This window comes from Hoplias malabaricus, chromosome 1 (genome assembly GCF_029633855.1).
Source record: "Hoplias malabaricus isolate fHopMal1 chromosome 1, fHopMal1.hap1, whole genome shotgun sequence".
Taxonomy (NCBI): domain Eukaryota; kingdom Metazoa; phylum Chordata; class Actinopteri; order Characiformes; family Erythrinidae; genus Hoplias; species Hoplias malabaricus.
The window spans coordinates 18,321,111-18,348,124 of record NC_089800.1 but is presented as its reverse complement, the minus strand read 5'-3'; the positions used below and the strand labels follow the sequence as shown (position 1 = coordinate 18,348,124).

The 27,014-nt window shown below is 39.9% G+C and overlaps 2 protein-coding genes across 4 annotated transcripts; one reads left to right on the top strand and one right to left on the bottom strand.

Annotated features, from left to right (window-relative positions):
- Positions 1-222: 222 nt before the first annotated feature.
- Positions 223-9,564, bottom strand: zc2hc1a (zinc finger, C2HC-type containing 1A). 2 transcript variants are annotated; one of them, XM_066678639.1, is made up of 10 exons: positions 9,467-9,564; positions 7,198-7,268; positions 6,701-6,817; positions 5,745-5,780; positions 4,349-4,490; positions 3,918-4,066; positions 3,309-3,405; positions 2,285-2,387; positions 2,021-2,131; positions 223-1,354 (listed from the first exon to the last, which is right to left on the bottom strand). In XM_066678639.1, exons 1-10 carry the CDS (start codon positions 9,480-9,482, stop codon positions 1,228-1,230), a joined length of 969 nt encoding a protein of 322 aa, XP_066534736.1. In that variant the 5' UTR covers positions 9,483-9,564; the 3' UTR covers positions 223-1,227. The 2 variants fall into 2 exon arrangements, with proteins under 2 accessions (XP_066534736.1, XP_066534745.1); XM_066678648.1 differs by lacking the exon at positions 5,745-5,780.
- Positions 9,565-11,805: 2,241 nt separating this feature from the next.
- pkia (cAMP-dependent protein kinase inhibitor alpha) lies at positions 11,806-20,132 on the top strand. 2 transcript variants are annotated; one of them, XM_066686114.1, is made up of 4 exons: positions 11,828-11,947; positions 12,095-12,270; positions 15,740-15,917; positions 19,074-20,132. In XM_066686114.1, the coding sequence occupies exons 3-4, from the start codon at positions 15,767-15,769 to the stop codon at positions 19,154-19,156; spliced, it is 234 nt and encodes a 77-aa protein (XP_066542211.1). In that variant the 5' UTR covers positions 11,828-11,947; positions 12,095-12,270; positions 15,740-15,766; the 3' UTR covers positions 19,157-20,132. The 2 variants fall into 2 exon arrangements, with proteins under 2 accessions (XP_066542201.1, XP_066542211.1); XM_066686104.1 differs by lacking the exon at positions 12,095-12,270 and having other exon boundaries at positions 11,806-11,947; positions 19,074-20,131.
- The last annotated feature ends 6,882 nt before the right edge of the window (positions 20,133-27,014 follow it).

Genomic DNA, 27,014 nt, shown 5'->3' with positions numbered 1-27,014 from the left:
GTTTGTGGTGAAAACTCCCAAATCTTAACACTAAATATTATCTATCGTCTTAATCTTTTTGTCTGTGAATAAATCTATTTTTATATGAAAGGTGCTGAATTCTTTTTTTAGCTTTATTTTACACTGACGCTGTCTTGAATAACAATTAGCAAATTTCGCAAAATTAGGATTCACACTGAAATAAATAAATAAATAAATAATACATCAAACATATCACTCACAGTTAAGTTTATTTAAGGAGGATTTTAAATGAATTTGACCTTTTGTTGACAGAATTTATTGTCGATAACCAGCTGGATAGTGAGCACTGAATTTATTCTGCCAATGAAAATGTAAAATACAGTGGACGGAAGGCTGAAGGTGCAAGCCCATGAGACTTGAACTTCTATAGTGATTGTAACAGCAGAATGATACTAACCAGAGATTTGACTCTGAGGCCTATTAGCGCAAGAACTCTGGTGAGCTGCAGTGGTAACAGCTTTTAAAAGGCCCTGAGGCAGTGGATCCTACTATAAAGCTACTATTTGCATACAGTCTGATAAGAGTGGTCAAGAAGTCTAGCAAATGTCAAATTTGACATTTTGGTTGCTTTGGAGCTGAGGTTTTAAGGGGTCGTCTGAATTTGTTTGCGGACCAAGCACAATCAAGCTTGAAGGGAGAGGACTGCGATGGAGCGTTGCTACCTAATGAATGTACCTTTCATATATTTCACATTCCACACAGATAAAACACAGAGGACATAAATAAGAATTCAGAAAATAAAAAACACAAAAGGTAGTACAAAACTGAATTGCTTGATGTAAGCCTTATTTCTAAGCCTATGAGTCAATAATATGGTCATAAATTACATAATACTTCCATTCCTTGTTCATTTACCTTAAATATAGATTCGGTGTTCGAATATGACTTCGATAACCAAAAGCAAACTTTGATATGATTCATTTCCGCAGTCTCTTAATTTTACGTTTCTAACACGTTGTCCAGATCCTGATTAAAAAAATATTTCTTTTCCTTTTTCAGATCAGTAGTCCATCATATTGCACTTCAATAATAAACACAAGACAACTGGATGTATGACAACAATAATAATAAAACTAAATAGAAAAGGACTGGAATTTGTGAACAGGGAAAGCAACCAGGGCACTAGTGTGATGGAGGAAAAGTTCAGCGCTGAAATGTGTATGAAGCTTTCTCTCTTTTTATTTCCCATGCTCTCACTCGCTCGCCCTAAATGCACATCCTTCTCACCCCGCATTCGCAGCAAAACTTGGCCCACTCCACAGGATATTTGGTCCCACACTCGTGGCAGAATTTGGTCCCCTGTGTGGAGAAATCCACCTCATTCACGTCGTTCCTAAGAAACGGGAAAATTGTTAAAAAAAATAAAAATAAAAAGACTAAAAAGAGAACAACTGGCTTTTTGACACAGTGAACAAAGAGGAGCGATTGACATTCATAGAAATGGAAACATGTATAATCCTTTAAAGCTGAATGTGGCAAGGAATCACTTGTCATTTCTTTTCTTTCTGCATCAATAAATGGATTATACTTTGATTTCGAAACAGCACTGATCCGAAAATAATGAGCCAGTTCTGTGTTGGACAGACTCACTACTATAAAAACGTCTCAGTTCCAAAGAAGTTACGACAATATGTGAAACACATAAAACAAAGCTAAAGTGCGTGCCCCTGAAAAAGAAGTCATCTAGCACATGTTGTTAATTTTCTGTGCGTCTGTTCTTTACTTTTTACATAAGCTCATGCAGAGGGTTGTGAAGTGAAGTAAACCATGTTGACATGTGGCTTCCATTCAGATTTGTCTTCTGCACTTGTGAGAGCAGCAATGACTTTATTTACTAAAATTTGTCTTAAAAAGTATTCCCAAACCTACGCTAAACTATGCTGATTAGTTAAAGGATTAACACAAACAAAAATGTTTTGCCTGAATACATCAAAAAGCTTTATGCACGGCTGCTGTAGGATATAAATATCAGGTAAAAGTAATAGTTTGCTCTATGCACCTTGAATTGTAGTTGTCTGCACTGTAGACCTTCTTCTTGTTCATTCCTATTCCAGAGGTTGTATTCTTCAGAGCACTCTGAGTAACCACGCCTTTGGGCTTCGTATTAACTCTGGGAATAATAAATATATATATATATATATCACATGGAAAACATGAATAAATGTGATTTCAGAAAACTCTTGGCTCTACCTTCATCACAGCGAATTAAAATCTGGCAAAAAATAAATAAATAAATAAACACAAGGCTTGAAGCAGGCCTTACCCAGAGGGCGGACTGGTCAGGCCTCCGGAGTTAATACGTGATGGAGAGTAGCCAGTTGACATGCTCCTCATTGTACCAGCAGAGGTTTTGCTGCCAGGAATCCCTGAGGAGGAAAAGAGATTTTAGAAATGTAGTCCGTTTTGTGGCTCTAGCACTGATTTAACCTTTTTTTTTTTTTGACTGTTTCAAGAAATACACTGTAAACACTATAAAATGTTTGGAGACACACTTTCTAAACTTACAGTTAAAAGCTACTGTAAGGTAAAACTCTTGCAGAGGTTCACTAACTAAATCACAGCTGGTATAACGTTCTTAGAAAAGCATGAAATGCAAAGGGAAGCTCTCGAGCAGCTGCACATGATTGTAATGCCACTGGGCAAAATGGTATACATCATCTTAGGCAGGTATAAAACCCTCAGCATTGAACTGTTATGAAGTTAATGATGGTAATTTTGAATGCATTTGTGTACTGACAAATACGCCAGAGGCAGTAAAGCTACATTTTAATAACCCACCGGTCATTATACTTTTCAGAGAAAACAGATTAAATGCAACTAATTCTGTGTCTGGTCAAACAAGCTGTGGATCTCACATTGCAGGCTGAAAGAAAATGGTTTTGATATAAACATATAATTCAACAGGTCTTCTGGTTTATAAAATGAAAGAAAAAATGCAAAAGCCACAAGTACCGAATGTTTCCAGTTTGTGAAATGTTGGCACAACTGACCCCTGATGGAGTCCTTTCAAATCCTTTAGATTAAGCAGTGTTGAAATATTTGGTCTAAACTGATACATGCTCAGCAAGAAACTGTTGATAGTTCTGCTACAGTACTTTTAGGAGAAACCACATCCTGAATCACCAAATGTCTCATGTTGGTGCTTGCCCTCACACAGTTATCTATCAATCCTATTTTAGATGGGGAAAAAAGGCTCTGTGCCCATGCTGTTGGGTCTTTAAACAACTGCTGTCAAACGGTACAAGTTTTCACAGAGTCTGACAGTTCTGTTGTAGATCAGTCCATACCTGTTCCTCCACCTTGTCCATAGGCTGAACGCTGTGGAAGGCGAGAGGAAGCAGCTGAGGATACAGAATTAGCTTTCTTCACTGGAGTAGGCTTGTACTGTAAACACAGAAAAATTTACTACTTATATTTCAATATTCACCTCTCTTTAAAGCAGGACTGCGACCACTGATAATGGTAGTAACTGAGTAGTTATTGATTATTATAATGATTAATGCAGGAGTCAGCTCTAAACACTGTATTATAATAAACACAGACATCTTTAAATATTTTAAACACATACAATATACAGCAAAACAGAGCTGATTTAAGCTCCAACTTCAGGCATTAATCAATTCTGGAATATTACCATCAGGGTTATGTTTACTGTAAGGTAAACTAGAAAGAGTTCTTCATCGTTTTCCTATGCCCAAACAAACCCGTTTACAAACCCTGATTCCATGTTATGACTGTACGTGTCATTCAGACTGAAACTGATATTGTAAATACACTGTGTACATTTTAAAATGACATTTTTAATTTAATAACCAAGCTCATATCTTTTCAGGCCAACCCCGAAATGAAATCAGATCAGAGGTTCTCATTACGAAACCAGACCATAAGAGACTAACCTGGGTCTTCGCTGGAGGCTTGGCTTTGTCATTTCCCGGGAACTTGCCTTTGTTCGAAATACGAGAAGCCTGTTCCTTACAGAATTTGATGTGGCGATCTGCTGCATTCTCGCTGAACCTTCTCTGGCAAAATGGGCACTGGATGTAATCTGGAATAAATGGAGAAACCTGTTATGTTATGATCATTGAACATATGCCCCATACAGCTATGGGAATGAACTTCATTACAATTTCAATATCATTTTCAACCTTGGTCACATCTCCTCAAATCTGCTCAATGTTTCTTTAAAAAACAAAGATAAGCACAATTCTTCTACAGGGAAAAGACAATTTCATAAAACAGGAATATAGCCTCTGCAAAAGATTTATTATCAAATATTGTAAAGTCAACAAAAATATTAGATTAATTGCATAGTGTAGTGTTATTCTACCTGGGTCGTAAGATGGAGGTGGTGGTGGGGGGAGAGGTCCTCCATCTTTAATGACTTGATTTAAGCCCTTAGCGGCACGGATGGTAGCAATAAAATCCTCATGCTTTCGACGCCAGTTGGACTGTTTCTTGGGAGGTTCAGGCTGTCGACACAAACGAATGGTTTAAGGATGATGCTGTTTGAACAGTGCCGACTGCGAACAGAACTAGTAAACATGAGTCTGAGACAGAATTTATATTGTGATCAACAGTTCTAAGGAAGAGGGTTTGAAAATAACTGCAATGATGTAAAGTATTGAATCTCGGATTTCCGCTGTTTACTAGGAATGAGCAAGAATGTGTAAGATACATATTTATATGTCTTTATCTAGGTTATTAGGAACTCAGGAAAACCGCTGATGAAGAAAAGCCTAAATGTTCCTCCAAGTGCAGAGCTTAGAGGATGATAGACACTGACAGAACTAGTTCAGGATCAGTTTAACATTTGGATTAAATCATAATCCGACTTCAAGCTCATGTTCCAAACAGAGATGTCACTCTCTATTAAATAACTACTCAAGTAAACACAATTTATTTTGATATTTAAACTGAATAATCAGGTGAATTTGTTTGTAAATAAAACCAAAAGGAAAATTAGACACTGCCTCCTCCTTTGATATTTATTATCTAATTATGATATATATATAATATAATTTTTCCATGTTCATATTCTATTAAATCTAAAGATGAACGTGTCTTTTTTTTACTGACTGCAAATACTTATCCAATTTTCTTCTTCCTTTCAAAAATATTGTAATTGATTAGTCACACAATTTTTTGCATTTTAAACAACATAAGCACTGAATGAAGTGATAATGGGGGAAAACAAAAAAGGAATTAAAACTAAACTACCAGCTACTGAGGCTCTAGGAGCATGTTAATCCATTGGTTTGGAGCACAAAGCAAAATACATGAGCTTCTACTCCTATGACACTCAAAAAATGCATTCTTCTAAAGTGCTTGTGGCATGCTACTAAACTAGCTTGCAGAAAGAAAGAGTATTAATATTTCCAACAATAATCTGTTAGAAAGAGGTTCAATTAGGAGCTATCAGCATGGTCACTGCAACCAATCAATGAATGGTTTTATCAGGAAGCTTGTGCAATTTTCTAGACAATGTGTGCCTGTACTCACAAACTCTAAGTATCATGAAGTCTGTCAACACGTCTATAACAAACAAAAAGCATTTATCACAATCTGTACATTTTAGTGCCCCTGTTAGTGATGCACTAAGGTTAAAAAGCACAGACACAGCACCTCACTACAATACACCAGAAAACATTTCTTAACACATTTGGAATGAGTTTATTTAAACAAGGACTAATGAAAAACAAAGAAAAATAATAAACTCAACTTACTTTATCAGATTTAGAGCTGGTGGTAGAACTTTGTAACTGAAATGCAATCAAAATGGTTTTCAGAATATATTCAATAATATGAAGTGTGGGTTGGTTAAAATAGTCCCTGTTTACACCTGGACTGAGCTGCACTGGTTTCGATTGTGTGCTTCAGTTTGTGCTAAATTCTTTACTCTGTCTTTAGAGTAACTAAGTCTGGACGTTTGTACAGCTGGTGCAAACAGGCCCTGGTCATTTCATGAGACTTTTACAGGGATTGTGTCCCGATAAGATCTAACTACACTTGGTAGTCAAATGTGTTCTGGGTTAGTCAGCTGACATCTGATTGATATGCAAAAGTCGGTTAATAACACAGTAACAAACTGGCTGTGCTGCTTCTTGTTTCCAGTTGTATAGGATGCTTTACACCTTAAAATAGCAATTTTTCAAGCTGATGGATGTTTAATGAAATATTCAATTAAGTCTTAGCCACTGTGACCATAGATATACATTATTTGTTGTCAGTCAGGTTTGGACTGGATGTAAAATAAAACACGAAAAATAAAATCTGACTAAAATATGTATCATTCCTACTCTGTTTATATTTCCTACACAAAAGAATGAATCAAAGAATGGTGACTGTACACTTTGTAATGCTCAGGGAATTCCTGCCATGATTATGTCATGATTCAAAGTTCTAGGGTTCTAGACGTGGGGCTTGATTTTTTAATACGTATAAACAAATGACTGAAGGTTCCAGTGAACTTTGTTACGTTAAAGCATTTGGGCCTGCTTCTGTATGTAGATAATCCATTATCCAGGAAAATTGGATTTGATCTTTATAATGAAGGGGCATGAAAAGGCAAGACCAACCCAGGGAAAAAGATGAAAAATAAAGGGATTTCTTTTCCCCTGAGAAATATGTGATGAGGGTTATGGTTGGTGCCCCTCAACCCAAGCCCAGGTTCTATTCGTACCTTTGGTTTGAGGGGTTTCACCGTGGAGATATCCGTGCCCTCTGCCCTCTGCCTGCTAGAGTCAAACACCTTTCTTTTCTTCACTGCTGATTTCTGGCAGATGGGCACATGCTTCTTCTACAATGGCATAAAACAGAAAATCTTTTTAGGTTACACAAGACTTAATGAGAAATAAAATAAATCATTGCTTCTGAGTAATTTTATGTGCTGAGAAAGTTTATTTTATGACTCATAAAGCATCAATATCCGTGACACTAAGGTCAAAGACCGCATGTGAACTTTGTCATGTAACAAACGTCTTTTCATAGCTTGGATTCTCATTTCAGAGTTACTGAGTATCAATCAGTTCATTCAGCCAAAGAGGTCTTCAAAAGTTTTGTATATTGAACAAAAAAAAAAAATGACAAGGAATCATATTTATTTAAATGTCATAATTTGATTATTGCGACAGGCCAACGTTTCGCTTTCAGGCATTTTTCCCCCTCAAGTACACTTACAAGAACTTTTGAAAAGAAACTTCGTCCACATATTTTGCAAGGCAGCAGATCTTCAGATGTGGGCGGAGAATCTAAAGGAAAGAAAACAGAACATTTATTCAAACTTTGATACCTAAAGCAAACTGACATATGTAGGATTTTATGGACACTGATGCAAATAAAGAACTGAAACGACACACAAAAATAGCTTTGAATTATAATAAAAAATAATAACATTTGCTTGTTTATACACTCTGGATTAAGTTGTGTCTAATATAACGGTCTCAGTGCCACTCCAAACCATGAAATATCAAATGATAATCTAAATATTTATGGGAGGTTTAGAGCTATAAACAATGAATATATCGTGTTGCAGGTTGTGAGAGATCTGTTTGAAAATGGTTACCATGGCCAGGTTACATTAGGGAAATAACAGACAATAGATAATCAGGGCAGTTATGTGTTGATGAAAGCTATGAGTAAAGGTATGTTGTCGAGAAACAGGATATTTGTGTGTGATGGGAGGGCAGTTATGTCAGTATTAAAGTTGTCTGGTGTATTTAATTATTTAATAAAACCAGGGTAGCTCATGGAGTGGGCAAAACAAGCTTTTTTGTTTTTTTGCATTACAGCAGTATCTAGTGGAGCAGGTTTTTAATGCCACAACGGTAGCTTGTGGAGTGGGGTTTAATCACACCAGGATAGTGTGGGCAGAGGTCTAATTGCACTAGAGTAACTAAAGAAGCAGACAGATCAGGATTCAATCTAGGGTAGTTGCAGAGCCAGGTTTAATTGTACCAGGGTTGCTGGCTACACAGGATTTAATCACCCCATAGTGGCTCACTGATCAGAGTTTATTCACCCTGTGTTAGCTTCTGCAGTGGTAACCCTTTTCCACTGAAATAACTCTGGTTCTTCAACCGGTTTCGTTCAGGATTCTTGGAACCTTGGCCCACGTTTCCTCACGTTTTGAACCAAGGATCTGTCACCATCAGAGGTCAGTTCTGTGGCTGAAATCAGCACCCAGTGCCAGAGCCATAGATAAACAGATAGAGTCAGGACAGAGGCATGGTTAATCCACTGTATACAGCGGGGTCACAGTTCACACCGAAAAGCATACTATTCTTTGGTTCCAGCTCAGAATGAATTTTTCTGGTTGGGGAACCAATTTAGGTTGGTGGAAATGTGCTGAATGACACAGCGAAGAAAACCATTGATCACACTGCATGAATGCCTAATAATAATAATAATAATATGACAGCAATTACACACTTTAAACAAGTCCAGCATTAGCATATATTACAGTAGCCTATTACATCAGATGTCCTACATTTGCTGTGTGCATTTAATCAAACCTAACGTCAAGGGTGTGTCTACATCCGCATCACTCAATAAAGAAAAAACAAAACTAATGGCTTTCTAAAAGCTGTTTTAACCTAGCGAACTGGCTCACTATTTTGCAGATGACAGAAGGAAGGAATATCCAACAGCAGCTGCAAGTTAGCCATGGTGAGTGGCTGCTGCCTGTGGCTGCTCTGTCCTGCCACTGGTTTACGTGCAGCTGTTCCTCATATTTAGTGGCAGCTGCCATTAACAGTCAGTGACAGTTTGCTGCTCCCTTTTGCAACAAGCAGACAATTGGATACTGAACCCCCTCTCACAGCATCTTATTGGAACATCAGATAACGGCATGTTTGATTGAAGACATGGAATATAGAGTAAGACAAGACCCCCAGGGTAATATGGTATCATACATATGGTGGCTGGTTGTTTATATGATGATTGGGGTGCTAGTTGTGTTAGCAAAGAAACCTAGTGAGTTAGTGAGAGACATTGTGACTCAGGTTTAAACCATTTGAGTGACTACATTCCTTTATACTTACTGTTGAAAATCAATGCTTGGAGCCAAATTTCAAGGAGGAGGGAGTGTCCTGTTTCTGGCAAATAGCAACCAAATCAAAGGCAACCCTGGCAAACATTTAAACCTTATCTAGCTGCCTGCAAATAAAGAGCCAGCACAAAGGAGCCTGGACACGGCTCTACTCAACCCACACAATCTCTAATCTCAAGACTGATACAGAGCCAGGGGGCCTTGAACGACAGACCACAATAAAAAGGGACACGGTTTGGGTAACGGTAGCTTGGTGGACAACAAAAGAAAGTCTTCATGATTTTCCTCCATTGAACTCCACTATTCCAACACCCTGAGATTATATACGACCATAAGAGGGTGGGACTGTTGACACATTACAGAAACGGTAGCCCATTCCTTTTTTATTTACGTCCTTACCGTCAAATTCCTCCATCTTCCTGAGCACCGTTCCTCCCTGGGTGCTGCTGTAGCAACAGAGAGTGCCCACTATCGCAAACAGCACCCCCACTAGCCAACATCCCCGCACCTAATTGGTTATTCCTGGATCGGGGAAACATACGCGTAAGGTGATTGGCCCGTTATTCTCCCTATACAGTATCCATGGGTTTCATTGGCCATTTCCCCGGAGTAGGCGGACGTGCACCATGTTATTGTGGACGGCAGGTGGGGCGTGGGAGGCGGCCCAGAATTCCTCATGGATTTTTGGGGTGGATTTTGTTTATTCAAGTTTTCTGGACATTACTTTGGATTCAGAAACTGAACTGGACAAATACCATTAAAACGACCTTGTTTTACACACATTTTCCACTGTATCAGCTCCACTAACCATACTGGAGCGTTTTGTATTACTACAGACTCTAGTCCATCTGCTGCTCTAAACATTGTTATCCCCCTTTCACCCTGTTCCTCAATGGTCAGGACCACCACAGAGTAGGTATTTTTAGGTCGTGTATCATTCTCAATGACACAGCCATAATGGTGGTGTGTTAGTTTGTAATGTGTGGATATGACACAGCAGTGCCGCTAGAGGTTTTAAACATGTCATTTTCACAGCTGGACCGGTATTAGTCAACCAACCAAAAACATCCAGCAAATGTTGGTAGGGTCCTTTGTCCACTGATGAAGGAATAGAGGATGACAAACAATCCAACAAGGTAGGAGTGTCCTACCAACTCCTACCAACAAGGTAGGAGTGTCTAGAGTGGACAGGGTATGGACACAGGGTTTAAAAACTCCAGCAGTACTGCTGTGTCCAATCCACTCATACCATGTTCATACCAGAAGCATGTGCTGAGAATGATCCATTGCCCAAATTATTCCCATTTTCTGATTCACCAGGTCGGTACAACTGATAAAATAGACAATGGGTGTATAAAGATGTTCATATATCCTGGTTAATTGATGTATACAGTTTATTTTTTAATATATTATTGCATCTTCAGAAATGGTTCCTTCTTTAAGGAAATCCTTTTTAAGAATTTAAGTTTTAAAATAATAAATACATAAACAAATAAAACAATTAACAAGGAATGGAAAACATGCATATTAATTATAATATAGCACTTATATTTTGGGTATGTGTAATGCCTACTCCCAACATCATGAAGAAGAGATGTTTTTTTTTTGTTTGTTTTTTGTTCTGAATCATTACTGAACAAAACATTATATTTATTGAATTGGTGCTGGAAACAAGGACAGTGTTAGACTTATGTCAGTTTCACTGCTTCTTATCTACAGTCAGTTGTTTTAAGGAGCTTGTCAGGCCTGAAGTTCTAACACGTCTAACTGCTGGTGTTAAAGCAGCTGTGGAATTCAAAGCTGTGGGATCTGAACTGTTGCCCAATCAATGTTATAAAGACTCTGCAGGATTCCATATTGTACAAGCCTGTTCACTTACACTGTTATTAAAAAGGCTTCTGAAAGAAACACTTCACTGTGGACGCATGCAGTGGATCTGAACAAAGCAGCCACTATCTTACACAGCAGCCCCACAGTGTAAATAAAATAGAGGCTACAGGCTTCAAGATGGAACAAAAGTTCAGCTGTTTCTCAGTTAAAACAGATTGCAGTAGTGCTGGCAGAGGCATATAATTTGGATGACCCGCCATTTATTCATCATAATAAATCAAAACCCTCAGAAGCCAGTCTCCCTACACTAACGCAGTTTGTTGATGAGGACAATTAGTATGCCTACAAGTGATGAATGATTTGCATCACAATTACAGATTAATAAATTATTTCCAGATCTATGAATATTACCATTTTTACTCATGACTTCTATCTGTGTAAGGAGCCACTTTAACTTAAAATTAAAATGACCAAGCAAAGCTATAAAAATGTACTACTGGAAATTCGACCTACACTACAAAACGTCCACTACATAGTGGATTATTTTTCAATAAGAGCGACTGGGAACAGACCACAGATTAATGTTTGATCACGTGATAATATCCAATTTGAGGCTGAAACTCAAATGTCTTCATGCTGCCTATGTAGTGCACTTCGTGAGGTATCAAATCTTAGTTCTGGCCCCATATAGTGCACTACAGTCCTATTAGTTTAAATATCCAGTGGGTTGAATCCGAAATGTCAATTTTTGTACATTGTTTCCGTGTATGAGGCATTATATAAGAATCAATCTAGTGCCCTAAATACGGAATAGTGAGACAATTGGGATGCAACCATTTGAGAAGCGCCGGGCAGAGCGCTATACGATGGATCAACCAATCACAGCGCGGGAGGCGGAGTCTCCCCAATGCTGGTGGGAATTGGAAAACGGGTGGAGGGAAAGAAAACAGCGCATCAGCACCAGCGCTGCCAGCGTGCGCTCTGTTTGTGTTACACACGAGCAGCCCGCGAGAACCTTGCATGCACGCGACATTGTAAAGTCTAAAACAGGTAAGACTGACCGCACGCGACTAACATGTCTTTATTCAGTAGCTTAATATTTCTTTTTGAGGACGCCGACACGTCCTCGTTAATGCGCCTGCGCCCTTGAGGGTTTTTATTGTAACCCCCCACATTTCATCTCCCCTCGGTTTGTAGGTAGGTTCACCAACAAAATGTGCTTTCAACACTGGCAGTACAGGCGCTGAAGAGATGAGCAAAGACGTGGAGAGGCCAGTGTCAAGCTACAGATATGCGCTGATCTGATATCTGCCTGAACAGCTTTGTTATTGTTGGTCATTAAAGCAGGCCCATTGTTTTGGAAACGAGTAGAGGTGGGCAATATGACGATATTATATCGTGAATTGTTACCGTGATACATATCAAAATAATTACACCCAGTACTATAATCGTAATATTTAATTTACTGAGATTCATAATGTGTAAGGGAGGTGATGGTTTGTATACTCTTTTTTTCAGAATGTCTTTAAGTACAGCACATATCCACAATATGTTCAGAGAAATTAAACTTATTATTACAGTTTAATATTTTCCATCTTTAATCACTAACCTGTATGATGCACTACAAAGAGAGCATTAGTAAACGTGATTAATTTCATGCAGTGCAGCACAGGTTGGTGATGTATTAAATAAAAATGATGGTATGTGAGATTTTTATGCTAATTTTTAAATGTGGCTGTATTGTGTTTGTGTGAATGTATTGTTAGCTGTTAGTGTTGTGAATTTGTCAAAGTAATAAGTTTGCCCATATCCCTCAACCCACAGATAATACATAATTTCATGTAGAGTATCAAATGCTGTCTTAATGTAGTAGAAGAAAATACAAGTACTTTTAGGGATTAATATATTATAGTTTCACTCAGCAGGGAATAGCCAAGTGCTTCTGTAATAAGTACCCAGTGGGTTTGCAATGTGCAGAATGTAGGCCACGCCATGTGTCTTTGCATCAACATAACTACTGATGCCTTGTCATTACATTAGGCCTATTACACTGCATTACGCTATGGCGCTGAATGTGGATTTCCATTGCGGATGAACACCAGGGAAGCCATTACTGTAATTCACCACCTAATCACTTTGAAGTGGAGATGTTTTTGCATTTCTAAATGTATTGCCCACAGGTAAACCCTGGTCAAGTTAAAGCACAGTGATTCCAGCAGGGTTAGTGAAAAGCTATCAAGTTTGTTTAAACCTTGAAGTTTCCGTACTATTATCTATTATTGGCTACTCTTGTTCTACTATACTACTATAGTTCCTCTGTCTTACACTAGCTATAGTTCTTGCTCTTAAGATATGGCCTGATGTGAAATGGTACATTTTTAAAAAATTTAATTCAGATTTCTTCAAATGAAATTGTTTTATATTGACTTCTGTAATCAGTAAAGGGTTACCGTTTTGTGAGATGGAAGTATTAATCAGGCTAAAAGATTCTTAATAAAGAGCACTTATAAGGTCAAAAATAACTTTTAGAGACAAAATCCAGTGCGACTCGAGCAAATATTTTACACTGCAAAAAAGGTATGCCTAATATCCTTGTGCAGAGTGGTTGAATGTGGTACTTGTTGAATGGTGCACTGTGTCAGTCCATTCAGGGAAGCTAAGTGTTGCACAAGCTGTGTGTGTTTATGTGGCTGGAAGAGTGCTTTGGCGGATGCCACTGAGGCCTGTTTGGCACTCAAACAAACTGAGCATGTGCACCGAGCCTTCAGTTGTCACTTCTGTCTAAAGGAACTGTCTGCCCACCCACAGAGCATATTGATTTTTTTGGACTTGACTAGGGAGAGGGGTGAGGGAGAGAGAGAGAAATGTAGAGCGGAGAGATAGATATAGATAGAGGAACAGGCAATGTGTTCTGCCTGGTTCCTCTCACGCCTGGACAGGTGCTAGCTCTACTGGGGGATTATTAATGTTCACATTTCATTGGCTGGTTTTCAATTTTCAAAAAGAGACTGAGAGATCTTGAGGCTTCAGTTTTCCTCTTTTCAGTTTAGCCAGATAATTTAAGCCTAAACAGCACTCCAAAAGGACAAAACCAGAGGGACATTCCTATTGGATAATCTTCAGTTGTGGGGTAACCTGGCCCATGTGTGGAATACCCCCTAGATCTTGTGCACACAGACGCAATGCCAGTTGGCAAGGAAACCTCCTGAAAAGACGTGGGAGGGGGGTTTTCATGACTTTGAGGGCGTTATGGGGGTATATAATTAAACAGGCTTTCTCTGAGTATACCGAATGCTCCATAATGATGACCTCTTTACGACTGTTTATCCGCCCTGTGACACCATTTTGAATGCAACAGCTGAGAACAACTGAGCCGTGATGATGACATGAACTAAATATAGCGGCGGAGCTTCTCAAGGCGCAGCAGAGGCATCGTTCTAACATCTAATGACGCACTAAGGATTTTACCACTTTTGTAGCATCCTTTGTTTTGCCTCGAGCCAAATCAATATCTCTAAGGCAGGGGCACACTAATATCAGTTTTTCACAGCCAATAAGCCATCAGTACCCATTATCTCTAGGATCCGTCATTTTTGAATACTAGGCTTGCACATCAAAATAGCAATCACTCATTTTTCTGCATTAAAAAGCAGCAAATTTTTTTTATAAAAGTGATTACTTATTATTTTTACGTTTTATTTTTTATTTATGCTCACTATTTATTTATTTTACTTTTTCTCACGCAGCGTCTGAGCCTTGCAGTCAACTTTGAGCATGATTTTGAGGGTACTACAATCTCCCACAGTGCACTCAGTTCATAGTAAACAATGTGGCTCACTACATGGCCTAAATGTGAAAAAAAAATTTTGTTAGTTAATAACAGGGGAAATGTCCCAGTACATTTGGGTTTCTTAATGCTACGTATTGAACTATATAGTGCCTCGCTATATAGAACAAAACTAATTTTGTTCACAGCCCATGTCCCTATTTATCGTTGTCAGGCTCTACAGGCATAAACACTCCTTAAAACATCAACACTGGGCTAATGGTTTGGAAGCTATATAGTTGCAGAGTAAATTAGTAACAAATAGGGTGGATGTTGTGACATCACAGGCTGTTGTAAAGATTAGTTTAGCTTTCTTATATGGATGGTATGTATTGGAATATAAACAGCTTGTTTATAAAAGGCATCAAACATACTTCCAACTTGCTATGTGGCTAAGGACAATAATGCTAATAACAACATGCTAACTGCTAACTTCTTTTTATCTATTGTTAAAAGCATTTATTGACAGAATTCTGCCTTTGAGACTTATTATGGAGCTTTACTCCTGGATGTTATGTTTAATTATCCCCTACCTGTAAACTGAGATTTGCCCTACTTGTGCTAGTCTTAAAAGAAGAGTACTGGGGTTTTGTTGGGCATTATAATGACACTGGGAACATGGGCACTTTCCAGCAGTAGATCTCCTTGATGTCCTAAATGGAGAAACTGTCGTCATAAGCTCTAACACTGTACGTTTTTCTTTTTGGACCAGTGTACGCCATAAACTCAGTCATTATTCAAACCCACATAAATAAATCAGAACGGACATGTGCATTTGTAATGTTCTCTTACTGTATTAACTAGGGATATGCTGCCTGGGTTCCAGGTGGTGTTTAGGACCTAACTAGAGCAACAGAATGTCATCAGCACATATTTTATTTAGCATTTGCTGCTATTCCTACTTCCGTTCTGGGGCCTCTGGCTGTGTGAGTAGATATGATGAGCTTTACTTTGGGACAGAGTGTTGAAGTTCACCCTGCTTAAAATGGTACTGTCTCTCACTGATTTTCTCTCAGACACTGCTATGTTGAAGTGAGTTAGATATGACTGATGTGGAGGCGACGTATGAAGACTTCATAGCCTCTGGAAGGACTGGAAGGAGGAATGCAGTACATGACATTCTGGGGGACTCCGGTGGGCTGGACACAAGTCAACTGTCTCAGACTCTCTCTGAACTCAACATCAACAAAGCAGGCAAGTGAGGTCATTTCATTCTTATTTTACATTTATATTTATTACCTATTCAGAGTGACGTGCATACAGGAAAGACACCACTGTATTAAAGAGACATTATTGTTATTGTATAAAGCCATTATTGGTGTAGTGTGGTGTTCCTGTCTGAGCTGGGGATCAAACCCTAGTGTATGATTAAGAGGGCCATAGCTGTTACCAGAGGTATTCAAACTTTCTTCTGGAGAACCCCATTAACAGTTTTTGCCCCCCGCCTATCTCTGCAAATATGAACAGAGCGAAATAATCCTGTTCTGGGGGCTTTCTCGCCTCAACCAGGGATCCATAAAAAGCCAAAACTCCATAATGCTAAATTTCTCATGTGGCACTAATTTTGAAATTTTATTATAACAATAAAATAAAGCAATGTAAATAAATTAGATTTGTGAGAAATAAGAAAAAAAATTAAACAGTTTTATGGCTGTCATTTAAATATGTATTTATTGCCATCTCACTCTTCCCGTTTTGTGGTGGTGGTGGTGGTGGTGCGTGGGGGGCGGGGTTGTGGATGTTCTGACCCAATCTAACAGTTTGACAGGTCATAGCAATAGTAATTAAGAGAGGTGGGACTTTTGGATTTTGGTAGAGCTAATTGCTCTGTAAATGCACAAATATCCGATGTTACTTGGCAACTGTAGCGCACTATATCTAATTTTAATTAACTATATTGCTTAGTATATAAGCTGCAGTTGTGTTCTCCCCGTGTCCGCGTGGGTTTCCTCCGGGTGCTCCGGTTTCCTCCCACAGTCCAAAAACACACGTTGCAGGTGGATTGGCGACTCGAAAGTGTCCATAGGTGTGAGTGTGTGAGTGAATGTGTGTGTGTCTGTGTTGCCCTGTGAAGGACTGGCGTCCCCTCCAGGGTGTATTCCCGCCTTGCGCCCAATGATTCCAGGTAGGCTCTGGACCCCCCGCGACCCTAAATTGGATAAGCGGTTACAGATAATGGATGGATGGATAAGCTGCAGTTTTTGTGTTTGTTAGTAATAATCTGATGCACTTCCTATATATTGAACATTGTTGTATTCATACGCCTGTTATAAACCTGATTAATAAAAGCAGTAAGACATTTGAGGCCACAGCCTACACAGATCCACAGCGAGAGCCTAGGGCAAAGGATTTAACTTCATACTGTAGCATTTTTAAAACTGCTTTTGATGCAGTTTGTGGCCAACGTCTCCACAAAAGCTAATAGGTCTGTAACTTTATCCCAACTGAACTCAAGTGGATTGAAGGCAAAAGGGTCAATCAATACGATTACCTCAGTGTCCAAGCTAATCAGTGGCGGGTCATTTAGAGATAGCGGAGGAGGCAGATGAGGCCTGCAGAAGGTTCCATGTCACAGAACTACTTCTGTGATCTAATCTGGCACTGAAAGGCAGGATGGCCATGAATTATGGAGCAGACCACTGAGCTCCAGGCAAAGCAGGGAGGTTTGGGAGCTTGTTAGTGGTCCTCTACATGAGCCTTCAGTTTCCAGATTTGCTTTATGTGAACTCTGTTAAGAAACAGTTGTCCATGTAAAGCAGTGACTTCAGCAGTTAGCCTTTCCTCCCAGCGTTTCTGCTCCCTGTGGTTGGCTAATCTCTCCTACAGCTAAGTTTTTGACAACAGGATATATTTATGCTTTCTTTAGGGCATTCAAACCATACCTTTTTCTTTTACTATGGAAATATTGAAATAGCCAATAACTTACTAGTATTTGAAAATCCCAATATGTTTTTTTAACTTCATGAATAAGAAGTAAAAACACAAAGTATTACACTGGTCTATCGCCTGCAGCTGATGTATCAATAACCATCTCTATCTATTTATTGATTAGATTTTGAAATACAGGCACAACTGCTTGACTCTACCAGCTGGTTATAGCTGCAGAAGTATACATTGAGGTTGTAGAATTTTTCATCTTTATTTATAAACAAAATCCAAATGGAGCTTTGCGAAGGTGTTGCCATTTTGGTTCATGTAAGAGACACAAGCACATTTGAGAAAGTTTTCAAATGTGATTTAAAAAAATGTTATTACACAAATGTTTTAATATGGTTGTGGAAGTCATGGTAACTAAATTTTAATGTGTATATACTTATATATTGCAGTCACACAGCTCCAGGGGCCTGGAGATTGTGGGTTCGATTCCCGCTCCGGGTGACTGTCTGTGAGGAGTTGGTGTGTTCTCCCTGTGTCTGCGTGGGTTTCCTCCGGGTAGGTGGATTGGCGACTCAAAAGTGTCCGTAGGTGTAAATGTGTGTCTGTGTTGCCCTGTGAAGGACTGGCGCCCCTACCTGGGTGTATTCCTGCCTTGCGCCCAATGATTCCAGGTAGGCTCTGGACCCACCACGACCCTGAATTGGATAAGGGTTACAGATAATGAATGAATGAAAAAACAATACTACATTGATAATATAGCAATACATTAACACTGGGTTTATTTGATATCGTACTATTTTTTATGGATTTCTGTAACTTAATTAACATGTTAATTTTTGATTTTTTTTTTTTTAATCAAATGAAAATCATTTGGAGTTGATCCCTTTATTTTAGAATCATTTTTGCTTTATTTTTTTCAAAATGATCTTTACATCCTGATAGCAGTTAATAGATCTAACGCTCTACAAATGAAAAGAAAAAATAAAGGCATCAGCAGGACTGAAAAGGTCCCATCCAATCATTTGATGTTGACTGAATGCCTATCTACATACCTCATGACTGCACACGTGTGCTCTACAGTTGGCACGTGTGGACTTTTTCACACAGCTCTACACACACATATATTGCTGAAAGCTAGTGAGCTAGTTGTGCAAGAATGGCAGAGAATGTTCCACTGATACCTACAACAGCTCTTTCCGAGAGTCCTCTAGCTGTAGTCCGGCAGTGGACATTCATGTGTTTTGGGGGTGTGGCTTTGGAAATAAAGCTTAAGGCAGGGGGTGTGATTTATTTGTTTATTTTATTTTATTTTTTTATTTTTTTTTTATATGCTTGTATATTTTCAAAAACTAGTTTACGCTTCCCTCGGAGTTTACTACGATTGAAAAAGCACTGGCCTTTTCAGAAAACTAGTCTGGATACTCATTGCATTGGTGACCTTGTGGCAAATGACCTTCCTTTAACTCCCTTTAGATGAGGGGAATGATGGAGAGAAAAGCCAAGATTCCTCAGACTCTGATCCCAAACAAGAGGAGAGTAAAGAGGAGGGAACCTAACAGCCCCCAGTGAGTGGAAGAGGAGGAGGGGAGTATTCCATCAGCTCCATCTAGTGGCTGATCTGAGGACTGGACATGAAAGAGCCGGACATCGCCTTGTGGAGGGGTCATCCTCGGAAACGCAGAGCCTGGAACTTTGGTAATGGATGAGGGATCAGCGCGAATGGGCAGTGGCCCTGTCAGTCACCTGTCAGTAAACCATAGCTGATGTAGGAATCACTCTCCCTTTTGCTAATCACTGTAGCTGCTACCTGTTTGTCTGGAGCTAAATGAGACAGACCTCTGAGACCTCCAGCCAGGGCTGCTGTAGATAACACAGAGCTGGAGGTTTAGGTCGCTTTTACAGTAAACGAAGAAAGACATTGGTTCATCTTTGGACAATGACGCATAACCTGGGGTCAACTTCCAAAGCAGCCGCGCTCAAACGCTCAAATAATTAATCTCTGAGTGTTTTTCTCTCTCTCTCTCTCTCTCTCTCTCTCTCTCTCTCTCTCTCTCTCTCTAGGTGTAGGTAGTGTTGTGGTTGTGATGCATATGAACAGTTTACCAATTTGGTATTTCAGTCTGTTTGGCAGCAGGTGTTTTCCCTTCGTTTCTAATGTTAATATCGAATACACTCAAGCGCTGAATCTTCACATCACACTGATGCTGCACTCAGACTTAAAGATGTGAAAAAGGGTTGAAAAAGAACATGCATGACACACTGCTATATTCAAACTATAGCGAGAGAATATCTGTGTAAAAGATGTTCACATCATGCAGCCGTGTAAACGTGAGCTATTTCCAGTATGTTGTGATTTCTTGACTGTGTGCAGTTTTTTTTTTTATAAAAAAAATAAAAATAAAAAACCCTCAACATTTAATTTAGAAAAATCAAACACTGCCTATTTGTGCTGAAAATGGTCCGTTTTGCTAAACCAGCTCACAAACACTTTTCATATTTGTCTTCCGTATTTGTTACATTGCTTTATGTCACAGATTTGGTAATAAATAATAAACGAATATGCAATATTACCCTCTTTTTTTCACACATGCCAATGTATAGATTCTGTATTGAAACCCATTCTCTACTGCCACAGAGACGGGGGTTTATAAACTCATACTGTATTCCAGTGCAGACAGACTGCAGAGCAGCAAATGGTCAGGAAACATCCTCGGAATATTATAAAAAGTGCTTTTTGGCTGAAATTGTGAATTCAGCCCTTTTCACCCCACCAGTGTTTCCAACGTTTTCACCCAAAGTGATTGGCTCCCTCTCGAGACCAACCTATGTAAATACACACCACTCCCTACCCCCTTCATTGTGCACTACATAGGTCATAGACTTTTTGTTGTTTACATTTGAACACAGTAGAGTATAATTATAGGAAGCAACATGTGCAGCTTAACACTGAGCTTTGGGATACAATGCGCTATTTTGGAGTATGACAGTGTATTGCTGCCCTCCTGCAGTACAAATCTGACATTATAGCAGTCGTGCTGGACAAGAACATTTGCTAAATGCCATGAATGTGAATGTATATGTAAAATCAGACTGGGTGTGGCTTATGAAGTCATCAAAAGCTTTTGGCTGGGTGACATTTGCCACTGCATTTCACTGTAACTATTCTGAGATCAGTGGAGAGCAGAAGCGTCCTTAGAGCTGCTGACATTTCCAGGCTTTTAGGCCAAAGAAGCACATTAATCATTCAATGCATACAGCACCATTCATCCCTCGGTTATTTCAGGCAGTAATTCTCTTTCATAGATCACTCGTCTGTGTGCTTTTGACCCCTGCCGGATGAGCAACAGCCAAATGAGACGTGTGTACAGTTTAAGCGGGCAGCCAGTTTAACAGCTACACTCACACCTTCAGATTATATTTATACTTACACACCTTGTAGACTTTTTACAACTTTTTTCCATTATATATTTGAAGACCTCTGCAAGTTCCAGCACATTTAACTGAACGCTAGTTTGAATAATTAGGCATTTGATTTGTTGATGACAATGATGATTTGAGCCAGTTATTAATAGATGTCAGATATCACATAGAAATATATAATCCAGAATCCTTCATTTTATTGGTAGCCTTTTAACCCTATGGTATTTGCAGTGTTATGTTAGTGTTGTTTTTTTGTTTTTTTTTAAACTGTGCCTTTATAAATGAAAGTCTGTCTTGTACTGTGCCTCTTTCTAAAAGCTGTCCAGGCAGAAACCGCTTTAAAATTTCAGCATGAATGACTACCACGCACTACTACCAAGCTGATGGGAACATGATGTGCTGACAACTTGCCAAGTATAGGGTTGAATTAAATTTGCTTAATATAATTAACTTCCAGAGCCTACCTGGAATCAGTGCAATGCAGGAACACACACTGGACAGATGTGCGCATGTCACAGGTACAACACAGTGATGTACAGTTACACAATAACATATGGTGGTGCTATAGTGCGTATGCATGGTATTATATAAACATATGCAGTCCTGCATCAGACCTTCATCAGACCTTCAAGAAGCAGGGCAGGTTCTCTGCATGAGGAAAGGAACACATTATCACCAGTACAAATGCTGACTTGCTGCTGGGTCTGTGCCTGTGGCAGTGGAGGGAGTGGCCTGAAGGAAGGCAATCAAAAGATTAGAGCAAGAAATGAGAAGAATCTTCCAGAACAGCACTTAGTGTTAACAATCTGTCCATGAGAATAAATCATCAGAGAGCTAAACTAAACTAACAGCACTTAATTCAGGTTTAACCACACGAAAATAACCTACTGTGACATCATAAGTGTTGTCAGATGGACTGCGTTTGAAGTATACGTTTGAACACTGGTGCAGCCTGTGTGTCAGAGAACCCTTGTGCTTGTGCTAACACAGGTCCATCCGTCTAGGAACTCTGAAACTTGGGACGACATTAACCTCCAACCTGGAGGAGCTGGGCAGCCACACTCTGAAGCGAGGGTTCAGCAGGGTGTGAGTCATCCCCTTGCTTAAGTAGAGTCCATATTTTCTGAGTTCCTCCAAGTCCAGGGGGCTGGATCTATGGTAACACAAGCTGACCAGTGGCTCCCTGTGACAGTTTAAACATGTTTACGTGTGCCATACAATGCTAAGTCTTTGGATGTCCATAGGTCTGTCCCAAAACCTAGTGAGCTGCCTATGTAGGCACTGAATATGTAAGCAGCATTCTAATTCTAACGGACGTCTGTCCTCATAAGGCAGATTATTGAGAGGCTCTAGTTAGAGAGCATTTACATCATGGTTTGTTCCCGCCCACTGCATACGATGCTCATTTGCTTACCTCAGCGGCTAGCGTTGCCTCAGCGTTACAGCATGATGGATTCTGCTCTTCTTTAATCGCGAATTTAATTATTTTTGCTTTGGAAGAAGAGTAAAATAGACGGGAGTTGTGCTTGCGTTGCATCATGGGATTGCCTTTGCAGCTCAGGAATGTTGTGATGCTGCCTTAAAATTTGTCCAGATTAAGGTATCTCAGTAGGCAGCATATTTAATGTGTCTAAGAATTGTGACAGCCTACGTGTCGGGAGAGAGCACACGATGACGTTAAATGCTCTCATTCTAGACAGCTCACTAAGTCTTGGGATAGACCCCATGTTTTCCCAGTAAACATTTAGGCGTTGATTCAACGTTGAAATAACGTAATGACTGCCGTCTAATCAACGTTCTCTTAAGGTTGAAAATGAAAGTTGAAAAGACGTCCAAACACAGACATTGAAAAGACGACTATTAGACGTATTTTGGACGTCCATTGACGTTATTAATTGGCCCTGAAATAAATTACTTGTATAAAAGGCATTTTGGACGTCCACTAACTTATTAAGATGGAATTTGGGCGTTCATTGACGTTTAAAATATGTCCTTGACGGACAGACTACTTTTAGACCTATTTTGAACGTCCAGGGACGTTCCTTGTTTACTGGGTTTGGAGGTCCTTCATTTTATCTTCAGTAACGCTGATCCATCCAGTGTATGATGTAAATCAGGGGTCCCCAATTGCTTTTTTCTCAAGGGCCACCACATCCAGCCATCATCGCAAAGGCCAGTGTCTTTCTCATACTATTTCATACAGTACGGGACAAGAGATTTTACTGATGTAATCATATTATTACTACAATTATTATGATTATTATGCTCTGTGAACTGGGCACTGGTGCCCCATCCAGGGTGTGTTCCCGCCTTGCGCCCAATGATTCCAGGTAGGCTCTGGACCCACCATGACCCTGAACTGGATAAGAGGTTACAGATAATGAATGAATGATGATTATTATTAAATCTATGTAAATAGGCCTAAATACTACAGTTATTCAGTTTTACTCACAAGTGAGAGTAGTGACAGTGGTGGGTTGAAACGAGACTTGAATTTGGGGCAGTGCTCATTGATTGGTTTGCTTTTTTCTTTTCGGCACCAGTAGCGTTAAGCCCCGGTCACGGTTGCACAAACTTTGGGAACACAACGTTTTGAGGACGTGAGGACGCTGTGGACGTTCTGTAATCGGAACGCAGATGTACCTGATAAGTCACAGGAAAAAGCCATCGCGCTGAGATTGGTGTGAAAGGCATTCTGAGATTTGTGATTCTCTCAAGTCTAAACAAGTCTCGTCCCAGTGCATCCTCGATAATACGGGCCGAGCAAGAACACATCCGGTTATATGAACTGTACTTGGCTAGATGTGTACTTTTAAACAGAACAGGCCTTGGGCTGCGACTGTTGATGTTTCCCAAGAACATGAGAACGTAAGAACTCACAAGAACTCGTACAGCTGTTGAAACCCTCCTGCATTTTGTCTCACATCTGAAGAGCGCTGGTATTCTAGCAGTAGCGGTGAAAAAATAGGAGTTTCACGTGTAAAAATTCGAGGACACAAACCCAATGTGACTATGGCTGTGTTGGTGGCGGGCCAAAGGTTTCGCTCTTGCGGGGAACTATTGGGTTCTATTGGGGAACCCAGATGGTTTGTGATTTACTAAACAGGAGCTAATCTGGACACTCATCTGTGTAAGCAAGCAAGTAGGTCACTATTTTCTACCTCATTCTTATTGTGCTAAAATGCTAATTGTTATTCCTCCAACCCCCATCCCTCCCCCTCCTCGAGCCCCTCTCACCTTCAGCCCCTTTCACCTCTCATTGGCCCACAACAGTCCAAAATTGCAGTGTCCTACTAATCTGATGAGCCGTTAACAGGCTCTTTGAAAATATAGTTATTAAAGGTTATTATATTAAATTTAAATGTACTAAATACAATGTAATACAATATTATACATTATTACATTATTTAGAATATACAATGCAATTACTAAGTAATTTGAACTAGAGACTGATGTCATTTCCAGGTGTTGCTGGATTGTCCACTAGGGGGCAGAAAGAGGTTAAGTTTTTTTTTTTTAAATGCTAAAATGCTCCTGCTGGACTTTAGTGGACAGTCACGCTCTAGAGGGTGGAGTTCAAGCAGCGAGTGAAGGCTGAGCTGTTATTCAGGAGGAATGTGTGTGTACTGTGTATTGTGTGTGTGTGTGTGTGCAGGAAGGAGGGCTGAGGAGAGTGAAATGGAGTGAAATTGAGCTCCACTAAGACTCTACTCCACCTCCTCTCTGACACTGATGGATTCTGCCCTGATGGGACAGTGTCGTGCCATCATTTCTAATCTCTCTCTCTCTCTCTCTCTGTCTCGTCTTCCATATGCAGGCACACACTTGCACACCATATCATCATTTCTAATTTCTTTGTCCCTCACTCATTCTCTCTTTCTCTCTCTCTTCCCTCTCTCTCTCTCTCTCTCTCTCTCTCTCTCTCTCTCTCTAGCTATGACTAAGTTAACCATATTATTCCAAGAAAATTCTCAATTATAATTGTATTATAATTCAAATATTGGGCCATTTTCTTGCTACAAGAAATATATACAGTCTATATGGGCCCCTGACCTGCAACTTTGAAAGCCCCCTTTCCCCCGATTATTCAGTTATCCGGACCCCCACGGAGCTGGTTAGATTTTGTGGATCAGTCTCTGAGCTGCAGTGACACTGATGTGGTGGTGATGTGTTGGGCTGGTATGAGTGAGTGGACACAGATTTTAAAAACTCCAACTGCAACTGCTGTGTCTGATCCCTTCATACCAATGTAACACATCCCAACACACCACCACACCGTCAGTCACTGCAGCACTGAGAATGATCCACCACTCAAATCATACCTGCTCTGTGGGGTGTCCGGACCATTGAAGATACTGTTTTGATCTGAAAGCACTTATGTTGGATTTACATAGTCACTTATTTTCTATCATATTCACCTCAGAGTGGCTGCGATCCATGAGTGTGCACCGGTAAAACTCATAGAATAAACGGGGTCTGGGTCTCAATGTCAAAGTCAAAATCCTGTCACCAAGACAACCCTGTTTGTGAGTGCATTCCGGGTCCAGCTTGTACCTTTCCACTTGTTCTACCTCCGTCACATCCACCTCTCCGTCAGTCAGAAGGAAATGGTATTGGCTCTCCTGCCGCTGCTCATTAGCAGGTGGATAAATAATGACCTGGAGTGTGGTCAGTGGCGCTGGAGCTGGAGGTGTGAGCTTCCTCCTGGACCTGAGGCTGTAAACCCTCAACTGCAGAGCAGAGCCCCAGATGAAGCACAGCGGTGATTAGACTCTGACATCACACGATGATGAGGAGCCTGTAATGAAGAGCTGCAGGAGGTCCTGCTCACTGAGAGGGAGACTGAAGAGCACATATAATATCATACAGCTCTACTGGATTACACACACACACACACATACACACACACTCAATAGGAGTAAGGAGAACAGCACAAACTGAAGGAGAGAGGGACAGAGATGAGAAAAGTGTAGAGATAAGAAAGAGGAAGAAAAAGGGAGAGGAAAACAGAGAAAGAGTGTTGACAGAGAAATGCAGGGAAAGAGAAACAGAGAGGAGGAGCACATCACTCTCTTACTGTTGTGAGTGTGTCTGAAGATTTCGAAGGGGATAATGCTTTTGTCTGTGCAGGGATTTATTAAAAATGTAATATTTTTACTATTATTCAGGCAGTATTTCCAGCAGGTGTGTCCCTTAAGACAAAAAAACACACCTTAAATATACAAATGTATGTTGTTGAGCAGGTATGTTTGTGTGTGTATATATGTGTGTGTGTGTGTGTGAGTGAGAGCAGGTGCACGGCTGGGCTGAAACGGCCAGGCTTTCATCAACAGCTCCTTCAAAACCCTACGCACTCCACTCTCCTTCCTGAAATACAGCCATTCAGTCCGCCACCTCACAGATTACAATATTATTTCCCCGCAGATTGCAAAATAATTCATATTTATTACTGCTTAATACCACGCTTTTTCTTATTTATCTGTCAGCCCGAGCAAACATACATAAATCAAAAACATGTGGATGCAGACTGTAACAATATGTAATTACCATAGTGTCTGGCTCCACTCACAATAAATGCAATTACCATGAAGCATATTGCTCATATTAGGTCACAGTTTAGAAGAGCAGGAGGGTTTCACCATTTTCACACCCACTGTGTGTCCAGATAAGGGCCCGAAGCCCTTTAAAAATGCTACGCTTGGCTGCTTAGCCCTTTAGCACGGTAGCAACTGCAGGAAGCTTTCCAAATGCCCAGTGGTAGACAGTATTTTACATTATTATACACCTAATAAATCTATTTTTTAGTCAAACTAGTAAACAAGTGAAGCATTCCAGGTTCTACGCTAAAGCCATGCAAATCAAGTGATGTGTAGCACAACCTGCTGTAACCTCCTGCCTTTTCACACATTCTCAGTCTCTCTGCAGCACTCACCGTTACAAAAATATTTTATATCAGGGATTTACGCACCCATTGATTTTAGAATTCACTGGGAG